Source organism: Gymnogyps californianus, chromosome 4 (assembly GCF_018139145.2).
Source record: "Gymnogyps californianus isolate 813 chromosome 4, ASM1813914v2, whole genome shotgun sequence".
Taxonomy (NCBI): domain Eukaryota; kingdom Metazoa; phylum Chordata; class Aves; order Accipitriformes; family Cathartidae; genus Gymnogyps; species Gymnogyps californianus.
Genome location: NC_059474.1, coordinates 51,104,290 through 51,125,813, shown reverse-complemented (window position 1 = coordinate 51,125,813; position 21,524 = coordinate 51,104,290). Strand labels below are relative to the sequence as shown.

At 46.4% G+C, this 21,524-nt stretch overlaps 2 protein-coding genes across 5 annotated transcripts in view; one reads left to right on the top strand and one right to left on the bottom strand.

Moving 5' to 3' along the window:
- Positions 1-4,416, top strand: part of FAM13A (family with sequence similarity 13 member A) — a 135,290-nt gene extending 130,874 nt beyond the window's left edge. For all 3 annotated transcript variants that reach the window (XM_050895361.1, XM_050895360.1, XM_050895362.1), the window contains 2 exons: positions 291-392; positions 1,399-4,416. In XM_050895361.1, coding sequence (XP_050751318.1) covers positions 291-392; positions 1,399-1,525 — 229 coding nt within the window. In that variant the 3' untranslated portion in view covers positions 1,526-4,416. The remainder of the gene's footprint in view (positions 1-290; positions 393-1,398) is intronic.
- A 6,461-nt stretch (positions 4,417-10,877) lies between these two features.
- Positions 10,878-21,524, bottom strand: part of HERC3 (HECT and RLD domain containing E3 ubiquitin protein ligase 3) — a 52,164-nt gene continuing 41,517 nt past the window's right edge. For both annotated transcript variants that reach the window (XM_050896428.1, XM_050896429.1), the window contains 4 exons: positions 19,684-19,766; positions 15,620-15,803; positions 14,756-14,858; positions 10,878-12,694 (listed from right to left, as the gene is read on the bottom strand). In XM_050896428.1, the coding sequence (XP_050752385.1) occupies positions 12,486-12,694; positions 14,756-14,858; positions 15,620-15,803; positions 19,684-19,766 (579 nt within the window). In that variant the 3' untranslated portion in view covers positions 10,878-12,485. The remainder of the gene's footprint in view (positions 12,695-14,755; positions 14,859-15,619; positions 15,804-19,683; positions 19,767-21,524) is intronic.

The following is a 21,524-nucleotide window of genomic DNA, read 5'->3' as shown; positions in this document are numbered from 1 at the left end:
AAGTCACCAAAACCAGACCCATCTTCAGCAAGTAAGTTTCACAGAAGTTAGTGGTGAATTGTTAAATGCACACTTGACCTCCTTAGAGGCTTCAGCTTAAGTGTATGATTGTTTTGCTGAACTAAATTCAAAGACCTTTTTGTGGCAAGTAACATCACATTGCCAGAGCTGCTTGCAGGAGCATTTCCATTGCTTGGCATATGTACACCCATACATTTGTAGATTTACTGTATGTTTCCTGTTATAATTGTGTACATATGTATAATCTTGTTTATATTTAAACCCAACAGCCCTGAACTCTTAGAGCAGCTCCAAGAAGTCAGGGAAGAGAAAAAGCGAATCAGAAAAAAATTGAGAGACTTTGAAGATAATTTTTTCCGACAAAATGGAAGGTAATAATTTCTCAGCTGTCTCTCTGTCCTTCAGCTACTTTTAATCTGTTTGGCATCTACAAAGACCTCCAAATATGGAAAGTTACCTGAATTCACTGTTACATATTTCTTCATCATCATCAGTGTTTTACCCACATTCATTACAGTTGCCCATTAAAATGAATTACTACACCCCTCCACCCCCCACCCCCGAATTTCAGGGACCACAGCCTCTTTGAAAACTTTGTCTTAGGACAAGCAGTGGGAAGCAAAAGTACAGACTGAAAATCCAGCTGCCTCTAGCACAGCTGACAGGAATGATGGAAGAGTTTCTCAGTGATAAAATAATTGCGTTTTTTACTAATAGATTTCTGTCCTATTCTTGCTTGTCTGTGAGGTATTCAGACACTAGTTTAACAAGTGTTTCTGCTTTAGTGTAGCTGGGTTTATCGTTTTCAGAAAATGTCTCTCATTAATGAGCTGATAGAATGGTTTAATATATTTATACTCTTAAATTATCTTGTTAGTTTCTTGCCATCAGCCTTAGTGGTTCTTGTAAAATCACTGAAAACTTAGAAGTTTCATGTAAGCTAAGAGAAATCTGATGAGATACCATCTTCCTTTTCACAAGTGTGCCTGTTCACATAAGTGATGTGGTGCCAAGGCAGGAGAAGCTGTATTTTATTTTGCTATGCTAGCAGGCTGACATTCAGATGGCTCCTGAAATGTTTTTCAGCTGTTGTGTAGAGGCTGGCAGTTTCAGAGTAGTAGGGCATGCTTCAAATAAGGTTTTGCATTTGGAACCATGGGATTGTGTTCAACCTCAATATGCAAGCGTCCCTTGTTTGCCCCTCTGTTCTTTTTTTTTTTTTTTTTCCTCTCAAAGGATAAAAGTTTTTGTTTTGTTCCCTGATGGTGAGTGGAGGAGAGGAGCTGCTTTGTAGGTCTTGTTGGGGGATGGAGGGAGGCTGCTGAGGGAAGATGTCCTGTTACAGAAATCCTCATGATCTGCTTTCACTCCCACTAGGAACGTGCAGAAAGAAGACCGCACTCCTATGGCTGAAGAATACAATGAATACAAGCAGATTAAGGCCAAGCTGAGGCTGCTGGAGGTCCTGATCAGTAAAAGAGATATTAGCTCCAAGATCATGTAAAGGAGGAGATTGTTTTTGCCAGTAAACAAAGAGGAGAGAGCACCAAATGGACAAATGCATGAAGTGGATGCAGCGGGAGCCTGGCTGGGGAGAGCTGAGGAGCTCCCTGGGAACTGAAGGGCCATTCCCAGAGGCGGGAGGGGAGGAAAGGTGGCTTTCCATCACTCTCGACACTTGCTGTTGCCCACTCTTTCTCCAGGCCTGATGCCCAAAATGGAGTTTGCCAGTGTAGGAGACATGACGCTGCGCTCAGTGACTTCACTGAAGGGATCCTTCTGTTTTGATTTGCTTACAGATCCTGTAATATTTAGAGTATCAAAGCCAGCCATGCTATTCTTTTTTCCCAGGATATCATAGCAAGAGGCAAAGTAGGATGAATAGTGATTAGATCATCAAATAGCTTCTACTTTAGTTTAACAGACAAGTGCCCTGACTGATCTCATGTGAAGGCTCAGGTCAGATAGTGCCAAGACTGTTCTCTTGTAGCTGCAGTAAAGATTTGCTCAGACTTCTGACCTGGCTGTTTGAAGTCCAGCATCTTGTGTTGCTCTAGATAAATGCTGTAAGAATCTCCCGGTCATCACCCAGAGCTGGTGTGAGTTACAGTTTTTCCTAGGCTTGAGTTGGGTTTTCTTCCCACTTTTTTGATGGCCAATTTGGCTGAAGTAGAAGAAAGTACTTGCATCTGTCTGGGATAGCAAAGAAAATGAGCCGTGTGGCAAGGTTCTTGCTGGTTTGTCATACTGTAACATTATGACCTTGTTTAGGCAACTGGGAGGAAAAGAGGTTTTAAAAGCTTTAAGTCAGAATCCCTTGGGACTGTGGTACCTGATCAGTTAAATGTCTGGTGTCAAGTATCTGGAAGGTATCTGGAAGATATCTGGAAGACCCACCACATTAGTATGTGTGCTTTATCATCTGATACAGACGTAGGAGTCCAAGCTGAACAGTCCATGTGGGTGTCATATATACTCGCTAGCCTAAACTTTATTCTTTTATGTACACCATCAATCAGACTATGTGGGCTGCAGCAGTGACGCTGTGATGGTGGCGACAGAGGATGGTCTTTTCTTCCTGGTGTGTATTGGTGGTACACTGGCACAGAAGATACTGCAGGGGACTGAAAGCCTGGAGCTGTGCTCTGCCTATGGAAAGGACCCGTGTCTCAGGTGCAGGTTTTGACAATTCAACGTTTTTCAAATTCGTTAATGACTTTCAGAAAAGAAAGTCCTGGGACACCTGATTCAGGTGCTCGTGTCAGATGCTGCCCGAAGGAGTGAAAGGCAGTGAGTTCAGGAATGCACCAAGTAGCTGAGGGCTCACAGTTCTGCAGCCCCGGGCCACCTGGGCTCGCTCTCCCACTCCAGAGGCTGGTGTGCACCGACTTGCTCTGCCCCGAGCCAGGGCTCGACGCTGATGTCCCAGGGAGAGCATTTCTGTAATGCTTTCTTTTGCCTTGATCCCCCAGGGAGCTAACGTGCAGAAGCCAAATGGCTCAGATCAAATGTAGTGCCAGTCATCGTAGCCAGGCCTCGCACAAGTCATGCCGGAGGAGGCAAGAAGAGGACTCCCAGACCAACTTCTCGCCCTTCCGTCTTTATATGGGCAAGTGAGCTCACAAATAGATGTATTTGGGTTGTGGTACTTAGACTTACCCCCTTCCACTTGCTGCATGCGTCATGTTAATTCTTGCCAAAACTGATGCTGAGGGTGTTTTGTTCTCTTCAGGATCGCATAAACACTTCAGAAGGCAACCTTCTCCCAGTGGATTTGCACATGTCCATTACTAGTCTGGATGGGTAAGGCAGTGATGTGTGTTAGTGAAAGCACTTAGGAGAGGGACTCCCAGGTTGTTTGGTTTTTTTACTGATTGCAGAATTGCCCTTTCTATATAAAATCAGTGAAGACTGAATTTCATATTTCCAAAGAGTCCAGAGGACTTGCATGCTGACCTGGGGCCTTGCTTTTCAGAGATGCTGAGTTTCCATCACTTGAGAGATGTGGGGCTCTGCCTCTGCAGAACTGATCCATTGAGTGTGTTAACTGGGCTGACAAATGGGCTCAAAAACTGCTTTTGAAGATGTTTGACTGGAAGGGAAGCCTGACCAGGGTAAACCCCTGTCTGAACACAGGGCAGCCCAGGAAGAGAGAGCTGTGCCTTTGTCCTTCAGCCTGCTCTTATGGGCTCTTCCTCTCAGAGTTATTTTAGAATGAATGCATTCCTCTCCGTAGTTGTTTTAGATAGAGCAGCTGAGCCAAACTGGCTGCGGTGTCACTCCACTAGTAGAAGTGTGGGATGAGAAAGGATGTTGGGTTATGAAAAACTCCTTAGCGCTGGCTCAGTTTGGTATTGTTCAGGCCCAGTTCAGCAAAGCAAAAGCATGCGTGGGGAGCACGTGCCTCAAGCTGGTCTGCGTTTGGGATTTTGCTGAGTTACGATGGACTAAAGTGTGGGTGTTTTGCTGAATCTGGGCCTGGACATCTCTATACGGACAAGAGAAGCAGTTTCTGCCCTTTCTTCATAGTCATACATTTTTCCAGTGGGCCAAGGCTTCCCAGGAGTATGTTTTCTCTGCTTATTTTTAAAAGCCTGTTTGCACTGTGTACTGATAAATTATCTGTTTTGCTGGGTTTTGCCCCTGACAAATCTTGATAAATGATATGTAGGGAACAGTCCGTTTTATTTTTGAACTGATGAGATTGTAGCATTTTCTGATGCTTAGTTACCGCTGTTTACATGGTATATTGCTAGAATTTCAGATAGTTTATATGAAATGTAAGTACAATTATGCACTTTAGAGAGTTTATATTTTTGAACTTTGAAAGCTAAAAGTAACAAAACCTGTTAACTGAGATTGTACATTAAAAGAAAAAAAAAACATGCCTAGCCATCTCTGTTTTTAAACTGTTCTTTTCAAGTCTTTCCCCGTGGCAAAAAACCCCAAACAAACCATCATCCGCCTAGTTGCAAAGGGAACTGCTAGGAAAGACCATCGTAGAGAAGAAGTTAATTTTAAAATTCCGGTCCTGGAAAGACACGTACAAATGCTCAACTTTCTGTCCTGGGTTTGCAGATGCTGTGGCTCCCCTCTCCCTAGCCTGCACAGGAGGAGGGCTCCAAGACCTGAGCACTAAAATGTTGTCTTTGTATCTCCCACAGATGATTTGACTTCCCACTAACCACACATAGCCAGAAATGATGTTTGCCCTGCCACACTCCTCTAAGTCAGTCCAAGCAACATCTGTGTGTTTTGTTTGATGATTTGTCTATGCCAACATCAATGACTATTGACTGGAGAACATTAAATACAAGACTGTGTTTTCAAAAGGTGTGAAGTACTGTACAAAAATCTACTTTATGTGATATAAATAAGCTGTTAGTATAAGACAACCTGTTTCCATGTCACTAGAACAAACTGTCTGCTGTAGGATGGCAGTATGGTCTGTTGGGCTTCCCATCCACTGGGGCCATTTCAGGCACGCATGTCTGTGTGTTACCACATTGTGGTAGAATAAATCATTACGGTTTATTTAAATGATGATGGTGAACGGGTTGCGGACAAAATAAGATTGCAAGAGTTAGAGGAAAAACTTGTCATTCTCACAAGTTGCATTTGGTTTTATTCTGTTTACTCCTGAGTAAACAGTCAAATGATGGATGTTTATGTTAAAGGCAGTGAAATTAAAGCATCTTATCTTTTAATCATTCTGCTAAGACATCAGTTGTTATTCCTGGTATGTGCAAGTTTCAGAGGGTAAGTGCTGCCAGGCGTCCTCCAGCCTGAGGTGCTTCCCGAGTCCTCTTTGGAGATGTTTGCAAATTGGTGATTCACCAGCACTTGAAACGAGCTGCCGAGGCGAGAGCCAGGCTGTAGCCTGCGACTGTCCCCACGGTGCCCAGAGGCGAAGCTCGCCCTGGTCGTGGGGCCGTGCCAGCCGCTGGCCCAGGGCTGGGGTTGAGGTGGTGGCTGGTCAGCAGGGCCCTCCCGGGGCTGCGCTGTTGCTCTTGCCACCGGTGGCCCTTGCTGGCTGGTGGCAACTGCGCCGAGGCACAGCTGCCAGAGGCTGGGCACCCGGCATGGGTTTTGTGATGCATGAGACCAGCTGGTGCTTGGTGTACGTACAGGGCGCGGAGCTGTACTTCAGCTTGTTCTCCAACTTACTTCGGCTTCACTATTTCTGTTTCCCATCTCTTGGGGAAGGGATCCAAGGAATTCTGGCTGTTGGGGAGGGAATTTGGGTCGAGGCTCGTTTCTCTAAGCCAAGGCATAGGAGGGGACTTGGGCAGATGGGGAAGTTAATTTTGCATTTGAAAACTGTAACAAGTGATGCATTCATGGACCCTCTAGTGTGGGATAACTCGGTGGCAATGGTGGCTTACTTCCTTCCTAACTCTGGACGCTGCCGTGTTCCTGAAGGGCAAAAAGACCCTTATGCCAGTGGGTGCACTTACTTATGAAGTGCCTTCTGGTTTGGCAGAGGATGCCGATTCCAGCACTATCCCCTGCATGTTGTTGTGGAAGGTGGCAAAGCTGAGCTACAGGAGCATGCGGACCACATGCGAATGAGATGTAAGTAGTGAGTGGCAATAATGGGGTAAGATTGTGAGGCTGTAGTAGCACAGAAATGTATATAAATTATAGAGGCTGTTAATATATTTTGGAGGGCTTTAAGGACTTTGTTTAGCTGCTTAAAAGTAGTTGTTCATGATAAAGCAGGACTCACAGCTTGCTTAATGCTTTTGTTTAACGTTGACCTACTCCCTGATTGGAGGAAGAAGAAGATGCGGAAAGCCCCAGAGCCAGTTTGAGCCAGGAAAAGGAGACGTGGTAACAGCTAGCCTAAAAAACACGAAAGAGAGAGAACCCGCCTAGAGACGAGAAAAAGGGCCCAATGAGAGAGAAGACGGCCCCAGACGCAAATATTACTATTGGACCAGACTACGGAGTGAGGGGTGGGCATTTACATTGTAGGGGTATAATTGCCCAGGGAGTTTAGTGTTTGGGGTCCCTCTCCGGAGGCACCCAGCTTGAGCTGTCAAAGTTTGTGCACCACAGATAGGGTAAATTAATCAAGGCCTTCAAAATAAAAAGTATAGAGATTCTGCTTCGGCGAACCTAGGGTGGAACCTGAGGGAAGACAAAGCGCCCGACGGTGAGTGTGAGGAGTCGAAGGGGGCACCCGTCAGCTCACTGGAGTCGCCCGCTGCGAAGGGCCAGAACCAGAGCGAAACCTGGGCCGTGCACCTATTGCGTGCCTCGTGGGCTGGGCTGATTTCACGGTTGTGCGTGGGGAAGCGGTGGTGGTCATTTGCCCGTGGGAAACGGGCCAGCGGTTCACGTGCACGGACCACGCCCGGAGCCTGACGCTGTAGCTGCTGGAGGTCACAGCCATCTCCTCACTGACTCCAGCAGGAGGACAACCCTTGGTATGAGGCATGTACTCGGTACGTGTGCCAGCGCTTGCCAGGGCTCAGCTCTTCCAAACCCTTTGCCGTGCATTTTGTGATACTGGGCTGACTGCAAAAAATTTACATGTATAGAGAGAAATCTCTCCCTACATCTGAGTCACTTACTTAAAGCCCTCTCTCACTCCTCTGCAGAGTAGCCACTTTTCTTATTTGCTGCCTCTGTGGTCCCTGCTTAGGAGGGGGTGAGCTGTGTTAATGCTAAATGTGATGACATTCTGGTAAACGGTCTGTGGGGGTTCAGGGACAGAGGCGGTCTGTTTCTGCAGGGGACTTCCCTTGCAACCATTTAAACAATGCATAAACCAACTGTTTTCCATCCATAAAATGGTAAATTGAGAGTGCAACCGCTGAAAAAGTTAGGGAGCTTAGTCTCCATAAGTGCAGTGGGTGAAATCCTGGTCCTACTGAAAGCAAGTGTTGCTCTTGGTTTTGCAATAGTGCTCAACTGCACTTCAGCGCTTCTTTTTTTTAAAAACGAGTAATGAAGTTAGCCCAGCCTCAGCTGGCTGTGACAAACTCTTCCTCTTCTGTGCCACGTTTTGAAAAAAAAAAGGGGGACTGAAATTGTCACAGACTGAGTCAAAAATAAAAAACTTTGCACTGAGTTCAATAGCTGGAAAAGTACAAAAAGTAATCCACAGTCAGTAGAAGGGGAGTAAGTGGGGCAGAGCGTGCCCGGTGTAGCATACTGGCTTAATTAATTTTGCTAATGTTCATAGCCTGCAATGGCTACATCAGAGAGAGGCAGGAAGCAGAGATGCAAAATGAGAGTGAGCCTGGTCTCCTCCAGGGCGTGTCAAAGGTATTGTTGCCTTTTGGACCATCACAGCGTGCAGTGTCTATGGCCCTTTGCTTGGGACGTGAGACACGTAAATTGGCTCTGAGAGTCCAACCGTGAACAGCCCACCTCTGCCCCTCTGTGTCTTGGTGCCCCACATTAAGAAGATTCATGGAAAACTTGTAAAAAGCTCTTGCCCTTGGAGCTGGAAGTGGATTGACATCTCCAGCTCTTGAGGGGGGCAGCCGAGTTTCACCAACCTGTATGGTCACTAGCAGCACAGGGTGTTGCACACTTGCTGGACCTTGTCTGTCAGTGTGATCCTTGTGCCTCCCTTTGGACACCTGCATGCAGTAGTGAACCATCTCCTAGTATATGGCTATGTATATACATCAAACAAGATATATTTATGCAAATAACTTGGTGTATATCAAATATTTGAGTTGGTTGGAGTGCAGAAGCCAGTACCGGGGGGGGCAGTGCCTGACTGAAAAAAAAATTAATAATCACTTTTTTTCAGACTGCATTTGCTGTATAAAAGCAACTAGCTAACTCTGTCATGCAGCCAGTGTATTCCACAGCTAATGAAACCTTAGCAAATATGGGCTTGGGTCTATGTTTACATGATTTTATGTAAGCAAGCCAAGTTTAATTTGAATCCGCAGTGTCTTTTTTAACATAAATGGATCAACAACCATTATGTGTACATTTTGTATTTTGTATAAAACAAGAAAGCTATTTTGACTGCAGGTGTTTTTGTTTGGTGACAGTTTTTGCTGCTAAGGGTGGCTCAGGTCCGTATGCAAGTGGCTGGGCAGCAGCAATCACCCTGCCCTTGTCCTGGCAGCCCTGAGCTGGCTCCCTTGCCCTTGGTCTTCTTGCCAAAAAAAGAGAGGAGAAGTGGGGCTGACATTTGGCTCCCCACCCCCCGCCTTGCATTAAATATACCACATTGCCCCAGGATGAGGTGGGCAGGCAGGGCCTGAGCTGCGTGTGCAGACACGGGTGCACGCTGGTTACAGCTGGCCACGGCAGAGGGGAGCTCACACAGTCCTCAACAGCCCTGGCCACTGCCTCCTCATCCTCCTCAGCTGAACGTGGCTGACATTTGCTAGTGGAAAATGGGGGGGGTGTGTGTATGTGTGCATAATGTACAAATATGTATATACACACTTTGCATGTGTATATATTTATAAAGCCGTATACACACTTCTCTGTATATTGTGTATAATATATACACACAGTATACCTACACTACTACAACACATGCAATACACTATATGCACAATACATGCTATATACAAAATATCTAGGCTATATACACTATTATACAACTATATATAGATCTTACACAATTATACAATACAGCTCACACAGTGTAGACATCATATTGTGTTTATAGAGTGAGTATATATATATATAGGGTATGTGCATATGGCTCCATCCATGTATACATACATGCGTGCAATATATGTGTCTAACTAGATACGTATTTATATTTTCCATGGAGGCAGGGAAGTATTTTACTTCACTCTTAAATAAACTTTCTGATGGAAAATTCCTCCTCATGTCTGGCCTTTGAGCAGTGCCACCGTTTGCCACCAAATGCTGGCCAGTGCCGCGACAGCCCTTTCCCCAGCAGCCCCACTGAGTTTTGAGTCCAGTCTTTTCATTTCACTTCAGCTCGCCCATCTTGCTGATAGAACACAAATACTTTGAACACGTTTTTAGTTTGATAAGATTTATTTGTAGGTATAACAGTACCATAAGTAACATTAATTACAAATTATGTTGCAAACATATATATATATGTATATTTTTATATATATATATATACACACACACACAAACATATATATATGTGCACATGGTACCTCATTATTAATCCTACCTAGCTGCTGTGTGTTTACCCGCACAGCTAAAGGAAAGAGAGCAGTGCCCCTCCTTCATAAGCTCAGAAAAGTTGAAGCCATAAGCCCACATGATGGAAATCCTGTATTAAGCCAGTAAATTAAGTCTATTTGCATACACTAATGATGTCCCATGGTGCTGGGGAGCCAGGCAAGCACCATGAGGCCACATCATTGCTGGCTGAATCCCCAGTGTAATCCCACAGCAGCTGACAAGCAGGTGCTGAGCACCCCCTCCCCAGGGCCGTTTTGGGGTGAGGTGCTGGGGGTTCCCCAAGCAAACAGGGCAACAGGCCCTCGCGCCTGAGGGAGCATCTCGGCTGCCGAACTGCACCCTGGCCCCAGACAGACAGGCACACACACACACACGCACACACACAGACACTCACTCGCCCTCCGCAAGTGTCCAGTGTTGCAGTTCCTCTGGTATTGCTGCCACAGCTCCTGCACACACAGACCCCTTGTTAATTAATTACTTGCCATTAATTAATGAAGAAACAGCTCTGAGGCTAGTCTTACATAGGCAAGGGGCACAGGGTACTGCAAGGCTGCCATAGCCTCACTGCCTCCAGCCCCCAGCTGGGGCCCCATGCGCCTCAGGGTGCTCAGACCACAGGGGACATGGGGACCTTGTCCCAGGGGTCCTGCCTACACCTGCAGGGCTGTGGGGCCAGGTAGAAGAGGCCACGGGCTGGAGAAGCCTTGGTGGCCTTCAATGCAGTGAGGAAAGGCACTGCTGCCCACCCTGCTGCCTGCAAGGTGGGAGGAAAGGAGGAGAAACACCAGGGATGTGGGGATGAAGGGATAGGGATGGACTGACTCAGGTCTGGTCTCAACTCCCAGCTCTTCCACAGCAGACTTGTGTGCCCTCAGCTGAGCCAGGACAGGCAAATAAAACTCCTCCTGCTCTGTCTGTGGAGACAGCAAGTCCCCTGGCACTGGGGCTGCATCCTGCCTTGCTCTTATTTAGCAACCAGCACACGGGGCCGAATCCAGGTGAGGAAGGGGAAGGACAGCGTTTGATCGAAGCGAGCAACCAGGGGCCAGGCTGGGGTGCTCACCAGCAGCAGGGCCAAGGCAGAGGTAAGCAGCACCCTTCTTCCAGATGCTCAGAGGTACGGTGAGACAGGCGGGAAAGGCAGAGCCAGTGCCTGGAGCAGCCCCTCCTTTGCTTCCACAAAGGCAGCCACTCAGTCAGAATTAAACATCAAATTTATTGCATAATACTGTACTATGTACACACACATCGAAAATAAACATTTGATATAATTGTATATTTGTCTTCAATGCTGCATTAGAAAGAGGCTGGAGGGCTCTCAGTGTAGCCCACAGCTTGTCTTAAAAAAAACCCAGAAGCCTAAAACCTTTTGTTACGAGGTGTAAAGTTCAATACTGTATATTGAACATGGTGCATAAATACTATGTCCTAATAACAAGTCAATGTCAAAACCACCCTAGGCCTAAAATGAGATTTACATCAAGATCTGAAAAATGGGGGGATCGTTCAAACGTCATTTAATGGGGGGGTGAGACTGGGGGAAAGAGGATAAAGGCTCTCCAATCTTACAGGATAAATTTAGGTAATGATCTTGCCTACTCAAGTCCTAATGTACATTTCCAGTCTAATTCATACAGATTGCCCTTTAGGGCCCCTCAGCAAAACAGCTGTCAAGTGAAAGGGCTCCTCTCAAACAGCAAAATAAAGTAACCCTAACTGCAAAAATAAAACCAATCTCCAAACAGAGGGTTGTCACTCAAACGTGGATCTCGTGCTTATTTCTTTCCTCTGACCTGATGAGACTGGAGAGCTCTTACACACCTCATACACTCACACACCCCCGCACGCTCACACGCACGCATGCATACATTCACACAGACGTGATGCCTCTGGAGAAAGGCGCAGTGGTAGAAGCAGCCACCTCACCTTGTACTGGAATAAAAGGTCTGTTCGGATGGAAAAACAGGGCTCGGTGAAGCCCACCCGTCTAACTTGTAGACTTGCCAAGATAGAAACACAACACAAGAGGTGCAAGCTGAGAAACCCGTTATTATAGGTAGGGTTTGTCCTTCCACGAGCCTGAACGCAAACCCTGCTCCAGAGGAGTCTGAGGCTTCTTTAAGAAGACATTGCTTGGAAACAAAGTTCAGGACAAGTGAGGGAAAACAAGGCAACCCCGCCAAACCACCATATTCTCCATGAGACATGCTGGTGCAAAAAGACAGAGCATCACTAATACACCGCCCTTGGGGTCACAAATGACGTCCCAGCCCAGTACCATCCCATCAAGAGGGGATACTTCCATTCAAAGCAAGCAAGAACCAGCTTGCATTTAAAAAGGGAGGAAAAAAGGGTGGGGGGAAAATCACAGCTTTTCAAAAAGGAGATCACTACTTCATCCTCAATTTCCACCATAGCCTAAATTGCAAGGAACATCAAAATACTTAAACTGGATTAAAAGGAGAGGTAAGTGTGTGTGTGTGTTTGTGTGTGTGTAGGGGCATTAAAAGCAAACTACAAGGAATTGCCAGGAGGGCAGTGATGTCAAGTTGGGGGGGAAACAACAAAAATGCCCACTGAACTGATTTTGTTCAGTAGCTGAGAAAATTCAAAGCAATAGCCTCTCCCTGCTGAAGCCCCACAAAATGCTGGCAGCATCAGGCTGAGACTGCATCATCTCAATCTATTATTATTACTAATTGTATTTTCCCCCAAAATGTTCTGATCCATTCCCTTACAAAAATAAAGCCAAGCCCATCGCTTTCTTCCTCCGTACCCAAGTGTCTGTGCCTCTGCCACACCGTTCAAGCTAAGCTAAAACCCTCGTAGTGATCGATGGCTTGCACCAGTCGGGCGCTGAGGATCTCCTTGCTGCTGTACTTGGGCAGGTCCAGGAGATTGTAGCAGGTATGCGCCACGGGCAGGTACTGCTCCCCGCTGGCGGTGGACTGGATGACGATGCGCAGGCTGGACATGCCGTAGATGGGAATGCGGTCACTGCCCGTCAGAAACACTAGGAGAAGCAGAGGGAAGGTTGGGCAGTTAGGGCAGGCGACCTCGCGCCAAGGGCTGCACCTGAAGGCAAACTCCATTCCCTCCCGCACCGCGGGACCCTGCCTGGAGGGGCCGAAACGCTGACTGAACTCCATGCAGGGCATGGCTGGCCTCACAGAGGAGCCGCAGGATTGCGGAGGCAAGAAGCAAGGCCGTTGCTGGGTGCGCAGATGAGTGAGTGAAGTGGCCCACAGCACCCCCGTCCCTTAAAAGCTCCCTCTTATGCCCGGGCAGGATAAAAAGGAGCAAAGCCAGGGCTGCCTGATGCCGACGGCAGGGGCACACGCCTAGAGAGAGGCAGAGGGAGCCCAGCCACCCTCACTGCTGCCAGCCCTCCCAGGCACAGCACCTCGATGCTGGGACCAAGGTTGGTTCCTCCTTGCTGCTCCCCATCATACTCATGCTCCCCCTGAGCATGACCCTTGTGCACTGCCCCTGCCATGGTGGTTGGGGGCGGGGAGTTACCCACAAAAGCCTCTGCTGTGAACCAGGACTCCCGGGCCAGGACCCTCTCTACACAGCTGCTAACTTCAGCATGCAAGTTTTGGCTGAGCCATTTTTCCAACTCGAACATGCAGGACAACTAGCTGACTGCTCGTTTCTCTGGGGACAAAAACCTCACATAAAAACACTGGCCTTTATCTTTCCAGCAGTCACAGAATCACAGAGTGGACCTCTGGAGGTCCTCTGGGCCAACCCCCCTGCTCAAGCAGGGCCACCTAGAGCAGGCTGCCCAGGACTGCGTCCAGCTTTTGAGTATCTCCAAGGATGGAGACTCCACCACCTCTCTGGGTAACTGTGCCAGTGCTCTGTCACCCTCACAGGGAAAAAGTGTTTCCTGATGTTCAGAAGGAACCTCCTGTGTTTCAGTTTGTGCCCATTACCTCTGGTCCTGTCACTGGGCACCACCGAGAAGAGCCTGGCTCCGTCCTCTTTGCACCCTCCCTTCAAGTATTTGTACTCATTGATGAAGTCCCCTGTGAGCCTTCTCTTCTCTAGGTTGAACAGTCCCAGCTCTCTCAGCCTTTCCTCACAGCAGAGATGCTCCAGTCCCCCAGTCATCTTAGCAGCCCTTCACTGGACTCTCTCCAGTATGTCCATGTCTCTCTTGTACACTGGGGAGTCCGGAACTGGTCACAGTACTCCAGGTGTGGCCTCACCAGTGCTGAGTAGAGGGGAAAGATTACCCCCTTCGACCTGCTGGCAACACTCCCTCAATGCAGCCCAGGATACCATTTGCCGCCTTTGCAGCAGGAGCACATTGTTCGCTCATGGTCAACTTGGTGTCCACCAGGACTCCCAAGGGAGCAAAAGTTGCTGGCTGTAGCAACAAACTCGGAACCACCTGCCCTTAAAACCATGTATTTCTCCTTGTCTCCCCTTTTGTCCCCAAATAAAGTGACCCCCACACAGCAGCTCAGATCTGTGGGTGGCTGGGACACTTGATGCCACACACACATACACTTCCCAAGGCCACTTCTGCAGGGGATTTCCTCTCCTCAGCACACCACCCACCATACTAGCACAAGACCACCATCATCAGGAGGGGAGGTATCTGCTACCCAGTCACACCAATACGTGGTCTCATTTTGCTGCCACATTATACGCTAGCCTCTCCACTCAGCTGTCACCCTACAACTGCCCCGTTGCCCCTAAGAAGAGGGCTGCAATGCCCGAAAGCTCAGCCTGCAGATTAAGTATGGGCGCTGGGGACTGCTAAGAATTCACCACCTGGCAACGCAAACAGATGGATACTGCACTCCCTTGTGACAGACTGCATTGGATCTTGCACTGCAGATATCACCCAGTGATTCTGAGGATAAAAATGAACACAAAAGAAAAAAACCCAAGAGAGGGAGAAAACAGATTATCTGACTAGCAGATAACTCAGGAGACAGCCATTCATGCTGGATCATCTTCTAGCACTTAATGCAATGTGCCATAACCCTGGAGCTCTGCAGACACTCCCACCTGAGTCTTCAATTTCAGGAGACACTCTGCACCACTGCAAGATACTTACAGAGAAATTTCTTCTTCTTTTCCAAGGGAAATGCATGAAACGTTTCCCAAAACATTCTCACAGTCGGGTGTGTCGCAGTGTAGTCTCCCTTATAGACAGCGCTCTATTAAAAACCAAAAAGTCAAATCATTTCATCTGGCACTAGAAAGCCAAGACTAAGCAGAACCCAGACTTGATCTCTTCTGGTATCTGACATCAGATTGATGTCTGACAGTTACAAAGTGGAGCACAGGATGGGTCATGGGCAATAGCATGGCTCAAAGACCCAGCAAAGGGTCCTCCTAGCAGTATGGGGAAGGCAGGTGTTAGGCTTCTAGCTATTCAGCTAACTACATGTGTCATGAGGAATCCTGGAGTACTTGCTCACAGGCTGGATGCATGAACAGGATCAGGAGGTCTGCATTGCAAAGCCACTTTTACTGCTGAGGCTGAGACAGAGCAAGTAACTTGCTGATCTATGCATTTTGAGAGGATACAACTCTTACTTTGTGTTCAGACTCCCCTTTGAACCCTTGGCTGTGTACTTTCTGCCCTTGTGCAGTGGAGTGAGTTTTACTGTAGGTGAAGACCCTGACTTTGTCTCTTCCCTTCAGTCTTAGGTTTCATCCCTAAAAACAACAGATGGAAGTCCTTTTCCCCTCTCCTTTCTCATCCTGAATTTCCTCCCTGAGCTTTATCAGTAGCAGAACAGTCTAGTAAGAAACTTTTCATGCGAATGATGGCAAGGTGTACAAGGAGCATAAAAAGAGACATCTGTGGCTTATCACATCTCATGTCCCAGCCTAGTGCCCACCTCATGCAACTGCGCAATCCTGGTACTTGTGGAAAAAGAAGAAAAATACGACGACAAGAGGGAAGTTTTACCTCCTCCAATTCCTCCCAGTTGTAGTTACTGTTTCCAACTATCATGGCCCTGAGCTCTGTGGGCTGGAAGAGTTCCAGGACTTTCCCACCACACACTTTCAGGAAGCCAGTAGAAAAGGCCGTGTACCACTCATGGATGGAGAGATTGAAGATGTAATTTACGTAGGCTTCAACAAATTCTTTCCTAGTGCATCGAGAGAGAGCAGGCAAAGGAAAGCACTTTTAATCATATGCCTGAGCAGCAGCACTGCTAAGTTTTCCTGTTTCTGCCTGTAATGTGTCGTGGTTTAACCCCAGTCAGCAGACAAGCACCACACAGCCGCTCCCTCACTCCCCGTCCCCCGCCCCGCTCCTGGTGGGATGGGGAGGAGAATCGGGAAAGAAGGCAGAACTCGTGGGTTGAGATAAGAACAGTTTAATAACTGAAGTAAAATATAACACTAACGATAATAATAATAATAGTAATGAAAAGGAATATAACAAAAAAAAAGGAAGGGGGGGAACCCAGTGATGCACAACGCAATTGCTCACCACGCACTGACCGATGCCCGAGCAGCGATCTGCCCCTCCCAGCCAACTTCCCCCTGTTTATATACTGGGCATGACGTTCCATGGTATGGAATACCCCTTTGGCTAGTTCAGGTCAGCTGCCCCGGCTATGCTCCCTCCCAGCTTCTTGCACACCTGCTTGCTGGCAGAGCACGGGAAACTGAAAAGTCCTTGGCTTAAGATAAGCGCTACTTAGCAACAACTAAAACATCAGCGTGTTATCAACATTATTCTCACACTAAATCCAAAACACAGCACTGTACCAGCTACTAAGAAGAGAGTTAACTCTGTCCCAGCCGAAACCAGGACAAAAGTGTCTTGCAAACATGAGTCTCCAACAGGTTCAACCCACTGCCCTCCTCTCACCGAGCTGAGTCACTGCAACATGGACAAAGTATTAGGCAGCAAGTACCACCATGTGTCTGCTTATTCCCCAGCAGTGGCAGCATGGGAGGTCCCCCAGCAGCCCAGGCTCTCTACTACCAGTAAACCCACCCACTGGCCTTGCATCCAGTTGCCCATGGGGCCAGGAGGGAGCTAGAGTGACACCAAGTGCTGGGGACGTGTCAGGAACAGAGCCCTCTTCCCTGTGGAACCCGTGGCCTGCACAGAGGTTGTGTTAAGCAAATATCAGGATTCAGTCACCAGAGGAACATGTCCACCCTCTGGCCCAGCTCCTGCAACCCTATGTTTAGGAAGTCCAGGAAATAACCTACAGTTCTCCTCAGCCCGCAGGTGTCCAGATTTACTCAGCACAGGGCTCTGTGCCCAGCTGCAATGACCTCAGACTGCCAGGTTGCTGTGAGCAAGCGCTCTGCTGGGGAGAGAGAACAGATGGTGCCCAGAAGACTACCACTTCCAAAACCAAGAGCCTCACAGAGCCCTAGTTAGGTGAATTTTCAGAGGCAGCTCCTGCTGACTCAGTCTGCAATGAGTCTTGCCAGTGGTTCAGCACTTTCAAAGCCAAAGCTGTAGCCTAGAGGCAGACTGAGGAAAACCCACTCTGAAAAGTCTTGATCTGAAACTGTATGGCCAGTTCCCTCCCTCCTGGCCCCAAAGAGAAAGCCACCAAAAGAAATCAAGAAACAGCCCTCACTACAGAGCAAGAAAACAGTCTTAGAAAGCACAGAAACGTCCTCTTCAGCCTTCACACTGTGGTTAAATAAATACAGGACTTGTGCATTTGGAGTACGTGGCAAAGAGAATGACTCCTCTTACAATGACAACCCTGTTTTGCTTCAAGGGTTCCCAAGAACAGCATTAAAATAAAAACAACATTCTGTAGTCATTGGCAAGAAACTTGTGGCAGGCCCTGGCCAAACCCTGTCTCTGGATTTTGTCAGGAGGTTAAGCACCTTTATTCTACTCTCTCTTTCCTATTCTCAAAGCACCGTGATCCGAGTGCAACAATAGAATTTTATTTGTGCAATGACTTAAAATATTTCCCCCCTCTTTTTTTTTTTTTTTTAAAACACCTGACAATAATGCACCAGACAATGTGGCAAACTGGGATACGAAACTATTCGCTGTGGGTGGAGCTATCATTTTTGCCTGATATTCGAGAGCAGCTCACACCTGCACTCAGAGGATAAGCAGATCAGGCAACACCACAGAATGCAATACCTTAACCTCTAGCTGAGGAGCTCACAACTGAAAGAAATATTTTGACCTTTTGGTGGAGGAATTCTCAATGCATATGCTATGTAAAAGCAGCAAGGGATGGGTGAGAAAGTAAAAAAGAAAAATAACGAAGCAGACTGACAAATATGAAAACTTGGAATAAGAAATCATATTGTGACGGGGGAGTTATTTTCCAGTGCATTTGTTTTATTGTCATTTTCCTGATAGTCACCTGAGCATTAGGGAAATCCAAGCTGATTAAGCACTTAACTGTTGCTTAATACCTCTCTGACTGTTACAGTCATGAACGCTTTATCAAGAACATTTCATGTTGCGACACCCAATATGAACTCCAAAGGCGAAAGGGAAAATGCAGGCATTTCCTACTTGGCATTTTTCAGTCAAAGCAATCCTTCAGTTCCCAGTGAACTTTCCGCAATCAGGAAGGGCAGTGCCCAAAGACATGCACACAGCAAACTATTCAGTCCAGGAGGGCAGCAAATTGGTCCCTGGCCTCTCAATGTAGGGGTGGAGGAAGTCATTAAGCACTGTAAGGTGGATGAATTGACAGCCATGTCTAGACTTGGATTTAGAGGTTAGCTTGAGTTCAAAACTCTGGTCAAGACGAAGCAATTGCATTTTGGAATGTGTTAAGCCAGTGGAGCTACACACTTAGCCTTTCTCCTTACGGAATTTTCTTCTCTTGTTGCCTACCCTGACTTAATAAACAGTTGCAGAAGCTAACCTGGGTGCTCTTCCCAAACATTTGTTCAGCTGAAAATCTTTGTTTCTCCCCCTAGGCCAGTATGGCACACAGTAGAAAAATGGCTGTTTTTCTTTTGAGTGTGCATGCCCAGCCTAAAAACCTAACAGGTACTATCACTGGTATTTTCATCTTCACTTCACTGTCGCAAGTGTAGATTAAGCTCTCCTCTATTTACCTGAAGCCCATCTTCTCTTTGCAGAGGGACAGACTTACACTGCTCCACCTCCACATGGGTTTTTGCATGGAGGCAGCTATTTAGCTGTAAAATTGCACCCTTTGGAGCTGTAGTAAAGCAGGTGAGAAGGTAATACAGACAAAGCTTTTGTTACAGCAATGGCTTTAGACATAATCAGAACCCTTTTAAATAATCAGATTAATAGGAAATGACTTCATCTCCAGGCTCGCCAGCAAGGTCTTCAGCAATCCTAACACAAGCCCCTAACCATGCTGCTGACTAGTCACTGGATCACACTGTTTTGCCAGCAGAGAAAGAATTTGAACACTGCTTCAAGTAATAAAAGCATTTGCAGAAATCCAATTACAGGATTATGAGAAGAAAATAGTTTAGCAGCTGGAAAAAAAAAAGGGGGGGAAATGGTAGCTGTGCTAGTAATAACTCTCAGGTGTTCAGCCAAACGGAAAGGAATCTATGTACAGTAGGGCCTTATGGCTCTAATCAGGGATGACAGTCCTCTACCAGGCGTACTCAAGGGAAAGTGTTTCCGGCTCCAGAATTAACAGTATAAACAAGTTTGCCAGACTCAGTTTTGTTGGTCACATACAGTTCCTCTCTAAACCATCAGGGAGATTAACCTTCAAGGGCCAAAATCATGTTGTAATCTCTATTTACCATGAGAAAACTGCCAAGGGTCTATATGAAGGCCTTTTATAGGGAAGATGTCCATCCAAAAGGGTGTGGGACATTTTCCAGACATTGGTGGAAAGATGATAAAAACCTGCTTTTTATTCAAGTGCCACTGGCACCGAGTAACTTTTGAACAACTGGTCTTAGAATTTGTTCGCAGTGACTTCTAACTCTGTCCCACATTTCTTCTCAGCCAAATTTTCTGTGGCATTGCACCTGACTTCACCACAAGTATGAGTCCATCCCCACATATGCCTCACTTACCTATTGTCCTTCTGCACCAGAATTTTATCTCCATCTTCAATCAGGTTCTTCTGCTCTGTCACACCATAGCTTTCCCTGCAGATCTATACAAAACCAGAAAATTAATTTTACCAGAAGTACTTTTCAGGCCATATGCCTGCAGAAAGATACAGAGCTCTCTTTCACAGTTGATGACTGGCATGTGAAGGGTGGGCCAGAGAAAAGGGTATAAGCAGAACATTTTTTCTCTGCTCCAAATGCCCTGCGTGCTTCACCACCTTCCATCATTTACATTTGCTGTAGGACTGCTATGAAGTCTAAACACAAACTCAGAAAGGAAAAAAGTTATTCTTAGGTAAATTTCCTGTGAAAAAACCCCAAGACATTGATAACTAAAAAACTGTGTTTAACTAAGCCCACATGCTCTGGCAATAAAAAGGACTCCCTTTTTTATAATAGAAGCTCAGTAGGTTAATTCATCTGCTCTCACTGCAAGATGGCATGACCACAGACAGCTTCCTGCTTTTGCCTGGCCTAGGATGGCACCAGTACAAACATATATTCTGTACATGCAGAATCAGTCATGTGGAAAAAATGCAAAAGAGTCAATTTTCAAGTTGCCATACACAAAAGAGACTCAGATTTTGACATGCAAGATGAGTTAGTTATTTCAAGGTTTGGGATATCAGTTATTTATTCATGTCAAAGTTTTAGCAGATATATCTGTACGTCTTTATATATTATGCAGTATATAGTGCAAGAAAGGGAGAGTAAGAATGCCCTTTTGTGTGAAAAGAGAATTTGAAGAAAAATCTCTTGTGTTACTTCAAAGGTATTCTTTTTTACACGGTCTGCATTATCATCATTATGGCTTCATCACCTCATCCTGAATTGCAGCTCTGACCTGCATAAGACACAGTCAGACCCAGGTCTGACTCAGTCCAGAAGCAAGTTTGATCTAAGAGACTTTATGCGCTCTCCTTGATGAAACAAGGAAATGGACACCACTCTCCTAGCTCAGCAAGGATTTTCCTCACAGTGTGTAGCAGAGTTTCCTGGTACCTTGTTTTCACCCCAGGCAGGCCCTGGACAGAGAGTCGAGAACCCAGACAAAGCTCAAGATGAACCCATAACTCACAACCTGTTAGAGCATCAGGACTGTAAAGCAAAGACATTGAAACATGGAAGCCCTTTCCCTGCCCGAGTCAGAGGAGAACATAGCTTGGAGAGTAACGATGCCGTATCTCTTCGTGAGGTTCTAAATGTTTGCACGTGTTGAGGGACATACCTGATATTCCAATGTACATCAAGATCAAACTCTTAATTTCGGGGATTCTCCACTGTGTAACAGAAGCTATTGCATCTAGGTTACTAGCTAGGAAAAAAAACTCTTTTTCTGCCATAGTAGCACAGGAAAGCTGACTACCTCAGCATGTCTCGTAGCAATAGCCTCCAGCATTTTGTTTCCAAGAAAGTCTGGCCAAGTACACTCACTATAAATTTTTAAGTTAAAAAGTATTAATATTATGACAGCAAGGAAAATTCTAAATTGTGTTAGCATTTCAAGAATTGACCTAGTGATGTCAAAACCTAACTTCCATTTTCAAGGAGGATTTAGGAATCTACTTCTCACTGTCTAGTGTGAGAAGCTGGCCACTGGCATTTAAGTCACCTGCCACAGTGACAACGAGGCTATTTTGAAAACCGCTCTGCTTAATCTACTTAATACCTCAGTTTTCATGACCACATACAAAAGAACAAGGGAGTTGACAGCAAAGAATTTTAACATTTTAACATTAACATGGGACATGTGCTACAGGCATAGTTTGGAATAAACCATAATACACATGAATAAGTAGACG